Genomic DNA, 12,296 nt, shown 5'->3' on the forward strand with positions numbered 1-12,296 from the left:
CTCTTGGGCTTAGGTGATTCTCCTGCCACAGCCTCCCGAGTAGTTGGGACTACATGCGACTGAAACAATGCCTGGCTATTTTTTTTTTCGAGTCTCACTTTCTTGTCCCTGGCAGAAGGCTATCGCATGATACCCCACAGCAACCTCAAACTCTTGGGCTCAAGTGATTCTCTTACCTCAGCTTCCCAAGTAGCTGGGACCATGAGCCACCATGCCCAACACCTAGATCTTGACTTTTTTTTTTTTTTTTTTTGAGATAGAGTTTCACTTTGTTGCCCTTGGTAGAGTGCTCTGGCATCATAGATCACAGCAACCTCCAACTCCTGGGCTTAGGCTATTCTCTTGCCTCAGCCTCCCGAGTAGCTAGGACCACCACCACCGAGTAGCTAGTCACCCACCACAATGCTCGGATACTTTTTGTTGCAGTTTGGCCAGGGCTGGGTTTGAACCCACCACCCTTGGTATATGGGGCTGATGCCCTACTCACTAAACCACAGGCACCGCCCATAGATCTTGACTTTTGAATACCATTATCGGATGAACTCTGTGGCTCATGGCTATAATCCTAAGAACTCTGGGATGCTGAGGCCGGTGGATTGCATGATCTCACGAGTTTGAGATCATGATGAGCAAAACTGAGACCCCATTTCTACTAAAAATAGAAAAACAGGGGCCAGGCACAGTGACTCATGCCTGGAATCCTAGCACTCTGGGAGGCCAACGCAGGTGGAATGCCTGAGGCTCAAGACTTGCCTGAGCTCAAGACCAACCTGAGTCAGAGTGAGACCCTGCCTCTAAAAATAGCCCAGCATTGTGGCAGGCACTTGTCCCAGCTACCCAGGAGGCTGAGGCAAGAGGATCACTTAAGCCCAAGAGTTTGAGGTTGCTGTGAGCTGTGACACCACAGCACTCTACTGAGGGCAACATAGCAAGACTCTGTCTCAAAATTAATTAATTAATTAATTAAAAATAGAAAAACTAGCCAGGTGAAGTGGCTGGTGCCCATAGTCTCAGCTACCTGGGAGGTGGAGGCAAGGCAATCACCTGAACCCAAAGTTTGAGGCTGCTGTGAGCTAGGATACCACAGCACTCTACCCAGGGCACAGAGTGAGAATGTCTTAAAAAAATATACAAAAATAAAAAGGTCAAGATCTAGCTGCTATGTGTGCTTATTGCTATTGGGGAGTTGCTGCTCTTAGACACTCTTCGTGGATTGGGTTAGAGAATGCTGTGTGTACGTGCATCTCTACACCTATATCTACATATAAAAAATATGTACAAGGCCAGGCAAGGTGGCTCAATGCCTGTAATTCCAGCACTCTGGGAGGCCAATGCAGGTGGATAGCCTGAGCTCACAGGTTTGAGACCAGCCTGAGAAAGAGACAGACCCCATCTCTAAAAATAGGCAGGTGTGGTGGGCACCTGTAGTCCCAGCTACTTGGGAGACTGAGGCAAGAATTTGAGGTTGCTGTGAGCTGTGATGCCACGGCATTCTACTGAGGGCAACAAAGTGTTTTCTCAAAAAACAAAACAAAACAAAACTTCACCCACCTAGAACTATACCAGAAAGAAAAATTTAAAAATAAATAAATATAAATAAGGACTTTATGAATAGAACCTTCTCTAAAGAAGACACATGAATGGCTAACAAACATGAAAAAAATGCTCATCATTCTCTAATTATTAGAGAAATGCAAATCAAAACCACCCTGAGATACCATCTAACTTCAGCCAGAATGGCCCACATCACAAAAGCTCAAACCTGCAGATGCTGGTGTGGATGTAGAGAGAAGGGAACGCTTTTACACTGCTGGTGGGACTGCAAACTAATACAACCTTTTTGGAAGAAAGTATGGAGAACCCTCAAAGAACTCAAGTTAGACCTCCCATTTGATCCTGCAATTCCATTACTGGGCTTCTACCCAGAAGGAAAAATGTCCTTTTATCATAAGGACACTTTCACTAGACTGTTTATTGCAGCTCAATTTACAAAATGTGGAAACAGCCTAAATGCCCACCAACCCAGGAATGGATTAACAAGCTGTGGTATATGTATACCATGGAATACTATTTAGCCATTAAAAAAAAAATGGAGACTTTACAGCCTTTGTATTAACCTGGATGGAAGTGGAACACATTATTCTTAGTAAAGCATCACAAGAATGGAGAAGCATGAATCCTATGTACTCAAATTTGATATGAGGACAATTAATGACATGACACGATGGGAGTGGAGGAAGGAGAGAGCAGAGAAAGAGAAGGAGGGAGGGGGTAGGGTCTTGGTGTGCCAAACCTTTTGGGGGCAAGACACGATTGTAAGAGGGACTTTATCTAACAATGCAATCAGTGTAACCTGGTTTCTTGTACTGTCAATAAATCCCCAACAATAAAAAGAAAAAGAAAAAAATCAGGACTTTAGGCTTGGTTATGGTGCCAGCCACATACACCGAGGGTAGTGGGTTCAAACCTGGACTGGGCCAACTAAATAACAATGAGAACTGCAACAAAAAATAGCCGGGTGTTGTGACTGGTGCCTATAGTCCCAGTTACTTGGGAGGCTGAGGCAAGAGAATCACTTAAGCTCAAGAGTTTGAGGTTGCTATGAGCTGTGTCACCATAGCACTCTACCAAAGGTGACACAGTGAGACTCTTGTCTCAAAAAAAAAAAAAAAAAATCAGGACTTTACTTCCTCCTCCCCAACCCCACAAACTGGTGAATTCCTATATATACCCTCCTTGCCCTGTTCTAGCTTTGATACCCCTTCCTGAGCTACTTAGGCTGATGTTCCTGTACATACCCCCCTTATGTGGACTTCCCCTGTATGGCAATGACCTCCTCACCCTGCTATGACTCTGACAAGACATGGGTAAATCCTTAGTGAGAAGGGAGGCAACATCAGGAGAATTTCACACTGCTAAAACTTAAAACTGTCAGTGAAATACCTGTGGACAGGCCACCGTTGTCTCTTCCAGTCTCTTAATGCTACACATTAGGAGCAGGCATGCTCTGTGTCCCTCCCCATCTAGCACTCTACTTTCATTTCTTTTTTTCCTTTTGCAGTTTTTGGCCGGGGCCAGGTATGAACCCACCATCTCTGGTATATAGAGCTGGCACCTCGAGCCACAGGTGGTTCCCTAGCACTTTACTTCTAACAAAGACTGCTCTTCTCTTTCAAGTCAACCTCAAAGATGAGAAACACACCATTCAAGTTATTCTTCCTTTTTTGGAAGAATCTACTTCTATTTTCTTTTAATCATACCTCTCAGAATAATGAATTTTCTGGGTTTATTCCCCTCTGGGTAAGTTTATCTGTCTTAAACTTACCTCTTTAGGAATTTTAAGGGGCTACAATTCCAGAATTTAGGGAATAAATCCACGTTCCTCTTATCTAATCCATTCATGATTTTATAGACTTTTCATATTTTAGTCTATCAACCTTAATCATTTTCAGTTGCCTTCTCTGACTCTTTGCAATTACCATTAATGTTCACTCTCCTTTTCTTGAGATGCATCAGTCAGATTTGCACCAACATATTCTTGGTATGAAATTAACAAAGGTTTCATGAAAATGAAGCAACACTTGTTTCTTTTTTAGTCACTGTTTAAGAATTTCAAACATTGGTACAAAACTGGTATTTTGGTTTGTAAGGAACAGAAAAATTACCTCCAGGCTGAGTATAACTTGGATTTCTCATTCATTTAAAAGAAAGTCAGGTGGCTCGGCGCCTGTAGCTCAGCAGCTAGGGCTCCCGCCACGTACACCAGAGCTGGTGGGTTCAAATCCAGCCCGGGCATGCCAAGCAGCAATAACAAATATAATAACAAAACAGCAGGGCATTGTGGCTGGCACCTGTAGTAGCAGCCACTTGGGAGGCTGAGGCAAGAGAAACATGTAAGCCCAAGAGTTTGAGGTTGCTGTGAGCTGTGACGCCAGAGCACTCTACCCACGGCAACAGCTTGAGACTGTCTCAAAAAAAAAAAAAAAATAAATGCATAGGACCTAGTTTCCTGTAGTTTATCCTTTTTTATCCTAGCATTTAACCCAATGTCACTTCTTGAGATTATTTATGAAGGCCTAAGTTTATAATAAGATGACACAGGGTCTGCAAGAGTACTAAAAACAATTACTATTTGGTTTTACGTAATTTTCTCTGCAAATGTTAAATTTCCAGGCCAGCACCACAGTGTAATTCTCTTTAATACTTCTTCCCCAACTCTAAGCCCCATTTATGACCAAGCATTACTTTTAGTCTCAGGTGGTCATGATTTTTTTTTTTAAATAGCTTTTAGTGAAGAAATCTATTTAAGTCTTTAAGGATTAGATAGTTAATGATAGTACCTGTGGCCATAGGCTTTTTTTTTTTTTAAATTTCAAAATATTAAGGAGGACTAAATGTTTTTGTTACATGGATACACCGTATAATGATGATATCAGGGCTTTCAGTTTGCCCATCACCTGGATAGTGTTCACTGTCCCTCACCCCTTTCCATCTTGCCTACTTCTTAGTTTCCAATGTCCTTTACATTTCTTATGCTTGTGTCTATCCATCATTTAGCACAGGCCTATTCTACGCCACAATTCTTTTTTTTTTTTTTTAAACTCAGTCTCAACCTGTCACCTTGGGTTGAATTCCGTGGTGTCATCTTAGCTCACAGCAACCTCAAACTCTTGGGCTCAAGAAGTCCTCTTGCCTCAGCCTCCCACGTAGCTGGAACTATAGGCGCCCACCACAATGCCTGGCTAGTTTTTATATTTTTAGCAGAGATGGAATCTCAATCTTGCTCAGGCTGGTCTCAAACTCCTAAACTCAAGCAATCCCCTGGGCTGAGCCTCTCAGAGTGCTAGGATTATAGGTATGAGCCACCACATCCAGCCTGTCCTCCACAATTCTAACAGATTTTTCCTCTAACACTCTCAGGAGAGTAAAGTTTGGTTAAATTTTGCATACAGTTTTATCTATCAGAGCAATGGGAGTAGAAACTTTAAGAAGTTCCCCAGGACACTGCGTTAAAAAAAAAAGAAAGAAAAGAAAAAAGAAGTTCCATAGAGCTCAGGTGTACAACAGCACAATCGCTAGTGAATAGGTAAGCTAAAATCCATATGCAAACCTGTAGTCAGAAACACAGGGGAAGGGAATTTACATTTCCTAACCGCCTACTATGTGAGGCATATTCACATTAGCCAATTAAAAAATCTGAAGTTAGAAACACGAGCATTTTCCCCAATATAAATAAATTTATAAAAGAAAGATAAATAAAATTAGGAAGCTATTTGCTTCTCTCTCACCAAGATGCTTCATACTTTTATTCTTTGTAAGTTCTTTGAGTATTTTTTTTTAGACGGAGCCTCAAGTTACCCCCCTGGGTAGAGTGCCATGGTATCACAGCTCACAGCAACCTCCAACTCCTGGGCTCAAGCGAGTCTCCTGCCTCAGCCTCCCAAGTAGCTGGGACCACAGGCACCCGCCACAACACTCGGCCATTTTTTTGGTTGCAGCCATCATTGTTGTTTGGCGGGTCCGGGCTGGGGATTCGAACTCGCCACCTTAGGTGTATGTGGCTGGCTCCTTAGCCGCTTGAGCCACAGGCGCCGAGCCAGTTCTTTGAGTCTTATATCATCTATGGCCAGAAAGCTCCATGCATTTCTGAACTATGTCTCCCTCACCTGTATGTGTATAATCTCTTCAGTGTCCAGCTCAGTACATTTCTCTAGTTTAAAGTTATTATTTTTTTATATTTATTTAGTTTTTGAGACAGAGTCTCACTATGTCACCTTTGGTAGAGCGCTGTGCCATCATAGCTCATAGCAACCCCCAACTCCTGGGCTTAATTGATTCTCTTGCCTCAGCCTCCCAAGTAGCTGGGACTATAGGCACCTGCCACAACGTATGGCTACTTTTGTTGCAGTCGTCATTGTTGTTTAGCAGCCCTGGGCCAGGCTTGAACCAGCTAGCCTTGGTGTTATGTGGCTGGTGCCCTACTCACTGAGCTATGAGTGCTGAACCAACTTAAAGTTATTTTACAGGACAGAGTGTATTTCCATTTTATAAATAGGAAGTCTGAGGCCCTGTAAAAGATTCTGTGACTTGCCCAATGTTCTCCAGTTAAACAATGAAAAGTAATAAATGTGCTACCAGCCTCATTTGATTACAACACATCTTCCTTTCTATTATGAAGTTTACCCTTGATTATTTCAGGTGATAAAGAAAACACCAGAACCTAACATAGCTGTACATTTGGAAAGGCAACACACCAATTCTTAATATAAACAAAAGCTTTCAGCTCGGCACATGTAGCTCAAGCAGCTAAGGTGCCAACCACATCCACCAGAGGTGGCGGGATGGAATCCAGCCCAGGCCTGCCAAACAACAATGATAACTACAACTAAAAAATAGCTGGGCATTGTGGTGGGTGCCTGTAGTCCCAGCTACTTGGGAGGCTGAGGTAAGAGAATTGCTTAAAAGCCCAAGGATTAGAGGTTGCTGTGAGCTGTGATGTCATGGCACTCTACCCAGGGCAATAGTTTGATGCTCTCTAGACACTGTGGCGGGTACTTGTAGTCCCAGCTACTTGGGAGGTTGAGGCAAGAGAATCACTTAAGCCCAAGAGTTGGAGATTGCTGTGAGCTGTGATGCCACAGAACTCTACCCAGGGCAATAGTCTGAGGCTCTGTCTCAAAAAAAAAAAACAGCTTTCTTTTGGTTACATATCCCAAAGACAATAATTACTATTTGAGTGCTTACTACAAGCTAGGCCCAATTCTAAGTAATTTCATGGATATCAAACATACGAAGTAACCTCACAAAGTGGGGCTTCTATTCTGAGTGTGATGACTTGCTACTTGGGAGACTGAGGTGGGAACATTACTTGAGGCCAAGAGCTTAAGACTAGCCTGGGCAACATACCAAGATCTGTCTCTTGAAAAAAAAAATTATATGGGTGGCACCTGTGGCTCAGTGAGTAGGGTGCTGGCCTCATATACCAAGGGTGGCGGGTTTGAACCTGGCCCTGGCCAAACTGCAACAAAAAATAGCCGGGAGTTGTGGCAGGCACCTGTGGTCTCAGCTACTTGGGAGGCTGAGGCAGGAGAATTGCCTAGGCCCCAGAGCTGGAGGTTGCTGAGAGCTGTGACGCCACAGCACTCTACGAAGGGCAAAAAAGTGAAATTCTGTCTCTAAAAAAAAAAAAAAAAAATTTATAAATTATATTTTTACCTCCTTGTAAAATTATGTAATGAATATTTTATTAATTAAGGTGTATTTAGTTACAATTTCCCAATGTATGGTGATTTTATGGGCTACCTTTGGGATACCCTGTACTTTATATACAGATGCATAATTCCAGTGTTTCTGGGTTTTGGGAGACAGAGTTTCTTCTATAGTGTAGGAGCTCTGGTGGGACTCTGAAACCAAGGTAAGATGAAAGCACGGAAGGGCCCCTCAAACATAAATCTTCTGTGGTGCTTTCTATAAGGTACCTTTTTTATTTCTTTCTTTCTTTTTTTTTTCAGAGACAGTCTTAGTTTGTCGCCCTCAGTAGAGTACCATGGTGTCATAACTCACAGCAAGCTCCAGATCTTGGGCTTAGGTGATTCTCTTGCCTCAGCCTCTGGAATATCTGGGAATACAGGCGCCCACCACAATGCCTGGCTATTTTTTGTTTGCAGTTTGGCTGAGGCCGGGATCGAACTCACCACCCTCAGTATATGGGGCCAGCGCCCTACTCACTGAGCCATAGGTGCCGCCCCAAGTTACCTTTTTTCTTAGCAGAGCTCAAATATTACTATTTAAAAACTTTAAAAACTGTTTTGAGTTGACAGCTAGAATTCAAGGAACCTACAACAGTTCACTGCACTCTTTCTGGTATATGCTGACGTCAAAACCATCCCTCTTTCCTTCTGTTCCTCTCCTGTTTATCAAAGCAGCAGATAACACTAACAAGATTCTCAAAAGTCCATAAAAGCTTTCAAATCTACAGCCCAGAGGCTACATATACTTCACACAACTTAGGTGGTCCTTACTGTTAGAGACTGTGAAAAGTGGAACCGTCTCTCTACTCGAGAATCATTGGGTAATTTGAAAATGATCTTGACACTTTCAGGGTCATCAGGGGAAGGCTCAGGGGGCAGACACTCCAACTTCCTTTCCTTTTCCTCCTGCAAATTCTGTAGAGACACAAAGTAAATGTGGCACAAATAGGGAAACAGGAAACAAGAAATACAGTGACCATGTAGGTTTATGATACAGTCAGAAAAAAAATTAACAACTAATTAAATACTATAAGACAAACCTCTTCATAAAAGTCAGAAACAGCCTAATTCAAAATATTATTGCACCTTACATATTATTTATTGACTATGTTTAGGTATTTATCTGAATAAAAAGAAAATGGGAGCTGGGTGTGCTGGTCCCTATAGGCACAGCTGGGTGAGCTGTGCCTATAGTCCCAGCTACATGGAGGGCTGAGCAAGGAGGCCTGCTGGTTACAATGTACTGGGTGAGAGACAGAGAGAGAAGAAGGGGAATGGCTACTAAAAGACATCAGTTAGGTTAAAAGTAAGTGGCAATACACAAATAAAATGCCCATGCCAAATCAGCTAACACTAAGAATAAATATTTAAATGGCAAGGAAAATTTAAATCACCCACAATCCCAACATCTAGTTCTTTCCTTTCACACTTATTAAGACAAAGATGACAAAGTCTCAGCAGTTTGGAAGTCACATGAATGAAGACACAGGTTCATTACCCGCCGCCGTCTCTCCTCTGCTAGCTTTTGCTGCTGCACCTCCTCCTCCTTCAGCCGCTTACGCTCCCGCTCCTCCCGTTTCTTTCTTTCTTTCTCCTGGTCAGCCCTGAGAGAGGCCAGGTAGGCCTCATCTTGCTGTTGTCTCAGCACCTGGGTCTGGTTTCTTTCTTCCCTTTGGAAGAAAGCACAGAAGGAAAACAGCAATCTCACAAAGTTCTGTTTTCTTATATTGAATTTTGGGTTTGGGTGGGGTGGGGATAAAAATGTTCACAATGTTGGCAGATGACTATTTCACACTATTATCATAAGGGATTCCAAATGCAGACCGTGGCAGAATCTGAACGAGATGTCTTTTTTCTTTAGTTTAATTTGGCATAAAAAGAAATGGCAAGGGGCAGTGCCTGTGGCTCAGTAGGTAGGGTGCCAGTCCCAGCCAAATTGCAACAAAAAAATAGCTGGGCGTTATGGCAGGCGCCTATAGTCTCAGCTACTCAGGAGGCTGAGGCAAGAGAATCGCCTATGCCTAGAAGATGGAGGTTGCTGTGAGCTATGTGACACCACGGCATTCTACTGAGGGCGATAAAGTGAGACTCTGTCTCTACAAAAAAAAAAAACAAACGGCAAGTTTTCCTCTCCCCTTTTAATTTTTTTTTTTTTTTAAAAGAGACAGAGTCCAGTTTGTTACCCTCAGTAGAGTGCCACAGCATCGCAGCTCACAACAACCTCCAACTCCTGGGCATAGGCGATTCTCTTGCCTTAGACTCCAGAGTAGTGCTATATTTTGTTGCAGTTTGGCCAAGGCGGGTTTGATCCTGGTCCCCTTGGTATATGGGTCCGGTGCCCTACTCACTGAGCCACAGGCACCGCCCCCCCTTTTCCATTTGTTACAGTCTAACAAATGTAATACAGTATTATTAAGAAGTGTCAAGGCATCCATAGCTCAGTAGTTAGGGCACCGGACACATACTCCAGGGCTGGTGGATTTGAAACTGGTCCAGGGCCTGCTAAACAAACGAACGAACAAACAAACAAAAAAAAAGCCAGGCGTTGTGGAGGGCCCCTGTAGTCCTAGCTACTAGAGAGGCTGAGGCAAGAGAACCGCTTGAGCCCAAGAGTTTGAGATTGCTGAGAGCTGTGATGAGGTTGCTGTGTCTACCGAGGGTGACAAAGTAAGACTCTGTCTCAATTTAAAAAAAAAAGTGATCAGCATCATATTTTACAGGTAAATAATCTTTTGTGTTACTGCATTTTTGTTTCTTTGCTTTTTTCTTTGCTTCCCTTTCATCCCCTTTCTCTTCCTTCCTTCCCTTCATTCCTTCTTTTCATTTCCTTCCTCCTTTTTTCACTTTCCTGCCCATTCTCTTTTGCAACAGAGTTATCGTTCTGTCACCTAAGCTAGCGTGCAGTGGCATTATCATAGGTTACTGCAACCTCAAAGTCCTGGGCTCAAGTGATCCCTCTGCCTCAGCCTCCCAAGTAGTTGGGACTACAGGCACATGCCACCAAACCTGGATCATTTTTCTGCTTTTATGTAGGGATGGGCTCTCACTCTAGCTCAGGCTGGTCTCAAATTGTTGGCCTCAAGCAATTATCCTGCCTTGGCCTCCCAAAGTGCTAGGATTACAAGTGAGAGCCAATGTGCCCAGCCCATGTTGCTTTCATAAAACCAAAATCTATACATGTACACCAATATACACACTGTGGAAGATGTGAAAAATGCAGAAAATATTATTTAGAATTTCACCAATCAAAGAGAAAAACTCTAACATTGTGGTTTATTTTGTTCTGTCCTACAATTTTTTTGTTTTCTCTTACAAAGAATATTCAGCCAATCAAAATGGTTAATGAGATAAGATATTCCTATTTTATACTTTCTTTAAAAATTAATGGGCGGTGCCTGTGGCTCAGTCAGTAGGGTGCCGGCCCCATATACCAAGGGTGGCAGGTCAAACTCAGCCCTGGCCAAACTGCAAACAAAAAAATAGCCGGGCATTGTGGCAGGCGCCTGTAGTCTCAGCTACTTGGGAGGCTGAGGCAAGAGAATCGCCTACCCGGGGTCCTCAAACTTTTTAAACAGGGAGCCAGTTCACTATCCCTCAGACTGTTCGTGGGCAGGACTGCGGGCCCTGGATGAGTTGGCTGCTAAGCAGGATAGGCAGCAGTGGCAAAAACACCCAACAGGCCGCCTGTGGCCTGCAGGCCATAGTTTGAGGATCCGGGCCAAGAGCTGGAGGTTGCTGTGAGCTGTGTGATGCCACAGCACTCTACCAAGGGTGACAAAGTGAAACTCTGTCTCAAAAAAAAAAAAAAAAAAAATTTATCTTAATTTTCTGTGTCCCTGGGTAGAGTGCTGTGACATCACAGCTCACAGCAACCTCCAACTCCTGGGCTCCATCGAGTCTCCTGCCTCAGCCTCCCAAGTAGCTGGGACCACAGGTGCCCACCAAAATGCCCAGCTATTTTTTTTGGCTGCAGCCGTCATTGTTGTTTGGCAGGCCCAGGCTGGATTCGAACCCGCCACCTTAGGTGTATGTGGCTGGCGCCTTAGCCACTTGAGCCACAGGCGCCGAACCAAGATAAAATTTATATGCAGTAAAATACACAAATCTTAAATGTACAATTCAATGAATTTTGATAAAAGTATCCACGTAACAATCATTCCAATTGAGACATAACATTTCTGGTTCCCTAGAAAGTTTCCTCTCCTATAGATTTCTTAAATACACAGCTAAAATATTATATTGACAGAATTTTATCCTGTGTTTTTATGAACATTTCTCATAAAATTTATTTTTTATTTTATTAATTTATTTTTTGAGACAGAGTTTCATTATGTTGCCCTCAGTAGAGTGTTGTGACATCACAGCTCACAGCAACCTCAAACTCTTGGGCTTCAGTGATTATCTTGCCTCAGCCTCCTAGTAAGCTGGGACTATAGGCACCTGCTACAACACCCGGCTATGTTTTTTGTTGTAGTTGTCATAGTTGTTTAAAGGCCCGGGCTGGCTCGAACCTACCAGCCTCAGTGTATGTGGCTGGCGCTCTACTCACTGAGCTACGGGTGTCAAGCCGTCTCATAAAATTTAAGTTTGTGTAACTTTTTTGAGAGCATTTTGTTATTATAATCAAAAGCCTTAAATACATTTATATTGTCTGACCCTGAAATTACACTTCCAGGAATGTAAATTTTATTTTATTTATTTATTTATTTTGATGAGACAAGAGTTTCTCAAGCTGTCACAACGAGTAGTGTGCCCCGGCATCATAGCTCACAGCAACCTCCAACTCGGGTTCAAGTTTTCCTCTTGCCTCAGTTTTTCTATTTTTTAGTAGAGATGGGGGGTCTCACTTTTGCTCAGCTGGTCTGGAACTTGTGAGCTGAAGCAATCCACCCACCTTGGCCTCCCAGAGTGCTAGGATTACAAGTGTGAACTACCACACCTGCCTGGAATATAAATTTTAATCCATGCAAAAAATTTTCTCCATGTATATTATTATTATTATTTTTAGAGACAGTCTTACTTTGTCACCCTCGGTAGAATGCCAAG

At 43.0% G+C, this 12,296-nt stretch overlaps 1 protein-coding gene across 1 annotated transcript in view; it reads right to left on the minus strand.

The window, feature by feature from the left end:
- FAF2 (Fas associated factor family member 2) overlaps positions 1-12,296 on the minus strand; it is an 84,015-nt gene that overhangs the window by 6,082 nt on the left and 65,637 nt on the right. Inside the window, exons 9-10 of the mRNA XM_003781911.3 lie at positions 8,749-8,920; positions 8,022-8,165 (exon numbers count right to left, since the gene is read on the minus strand). Coding sequence (XP_003781959.1) covers positions 8,022-8,165; positions 8,749-8,920 — 316 coding nt within the window. The remainder of the gene's footprint in view (positions 1-8,021; positions 8,166-8,748; positions 8,921-12,296) is intronic.

The sequence above is a fragment of the Otolemur garnettii genome, unplaced genomic scaffold (assembly GCF_000181295.1).
Source record: "Otolemur garnettii isolate 467f Iridium unplaced genomic scaffold, OtoGar3 scaffold00003, whole genome shotgun sequence".
Classification (NCBI taxonomy): domain Eukaryota; kingdom Metazoa; phylum Chordata; class Mammalia; order Primates; family Galagidae; genus Otolemur; species Otolemur garnettii.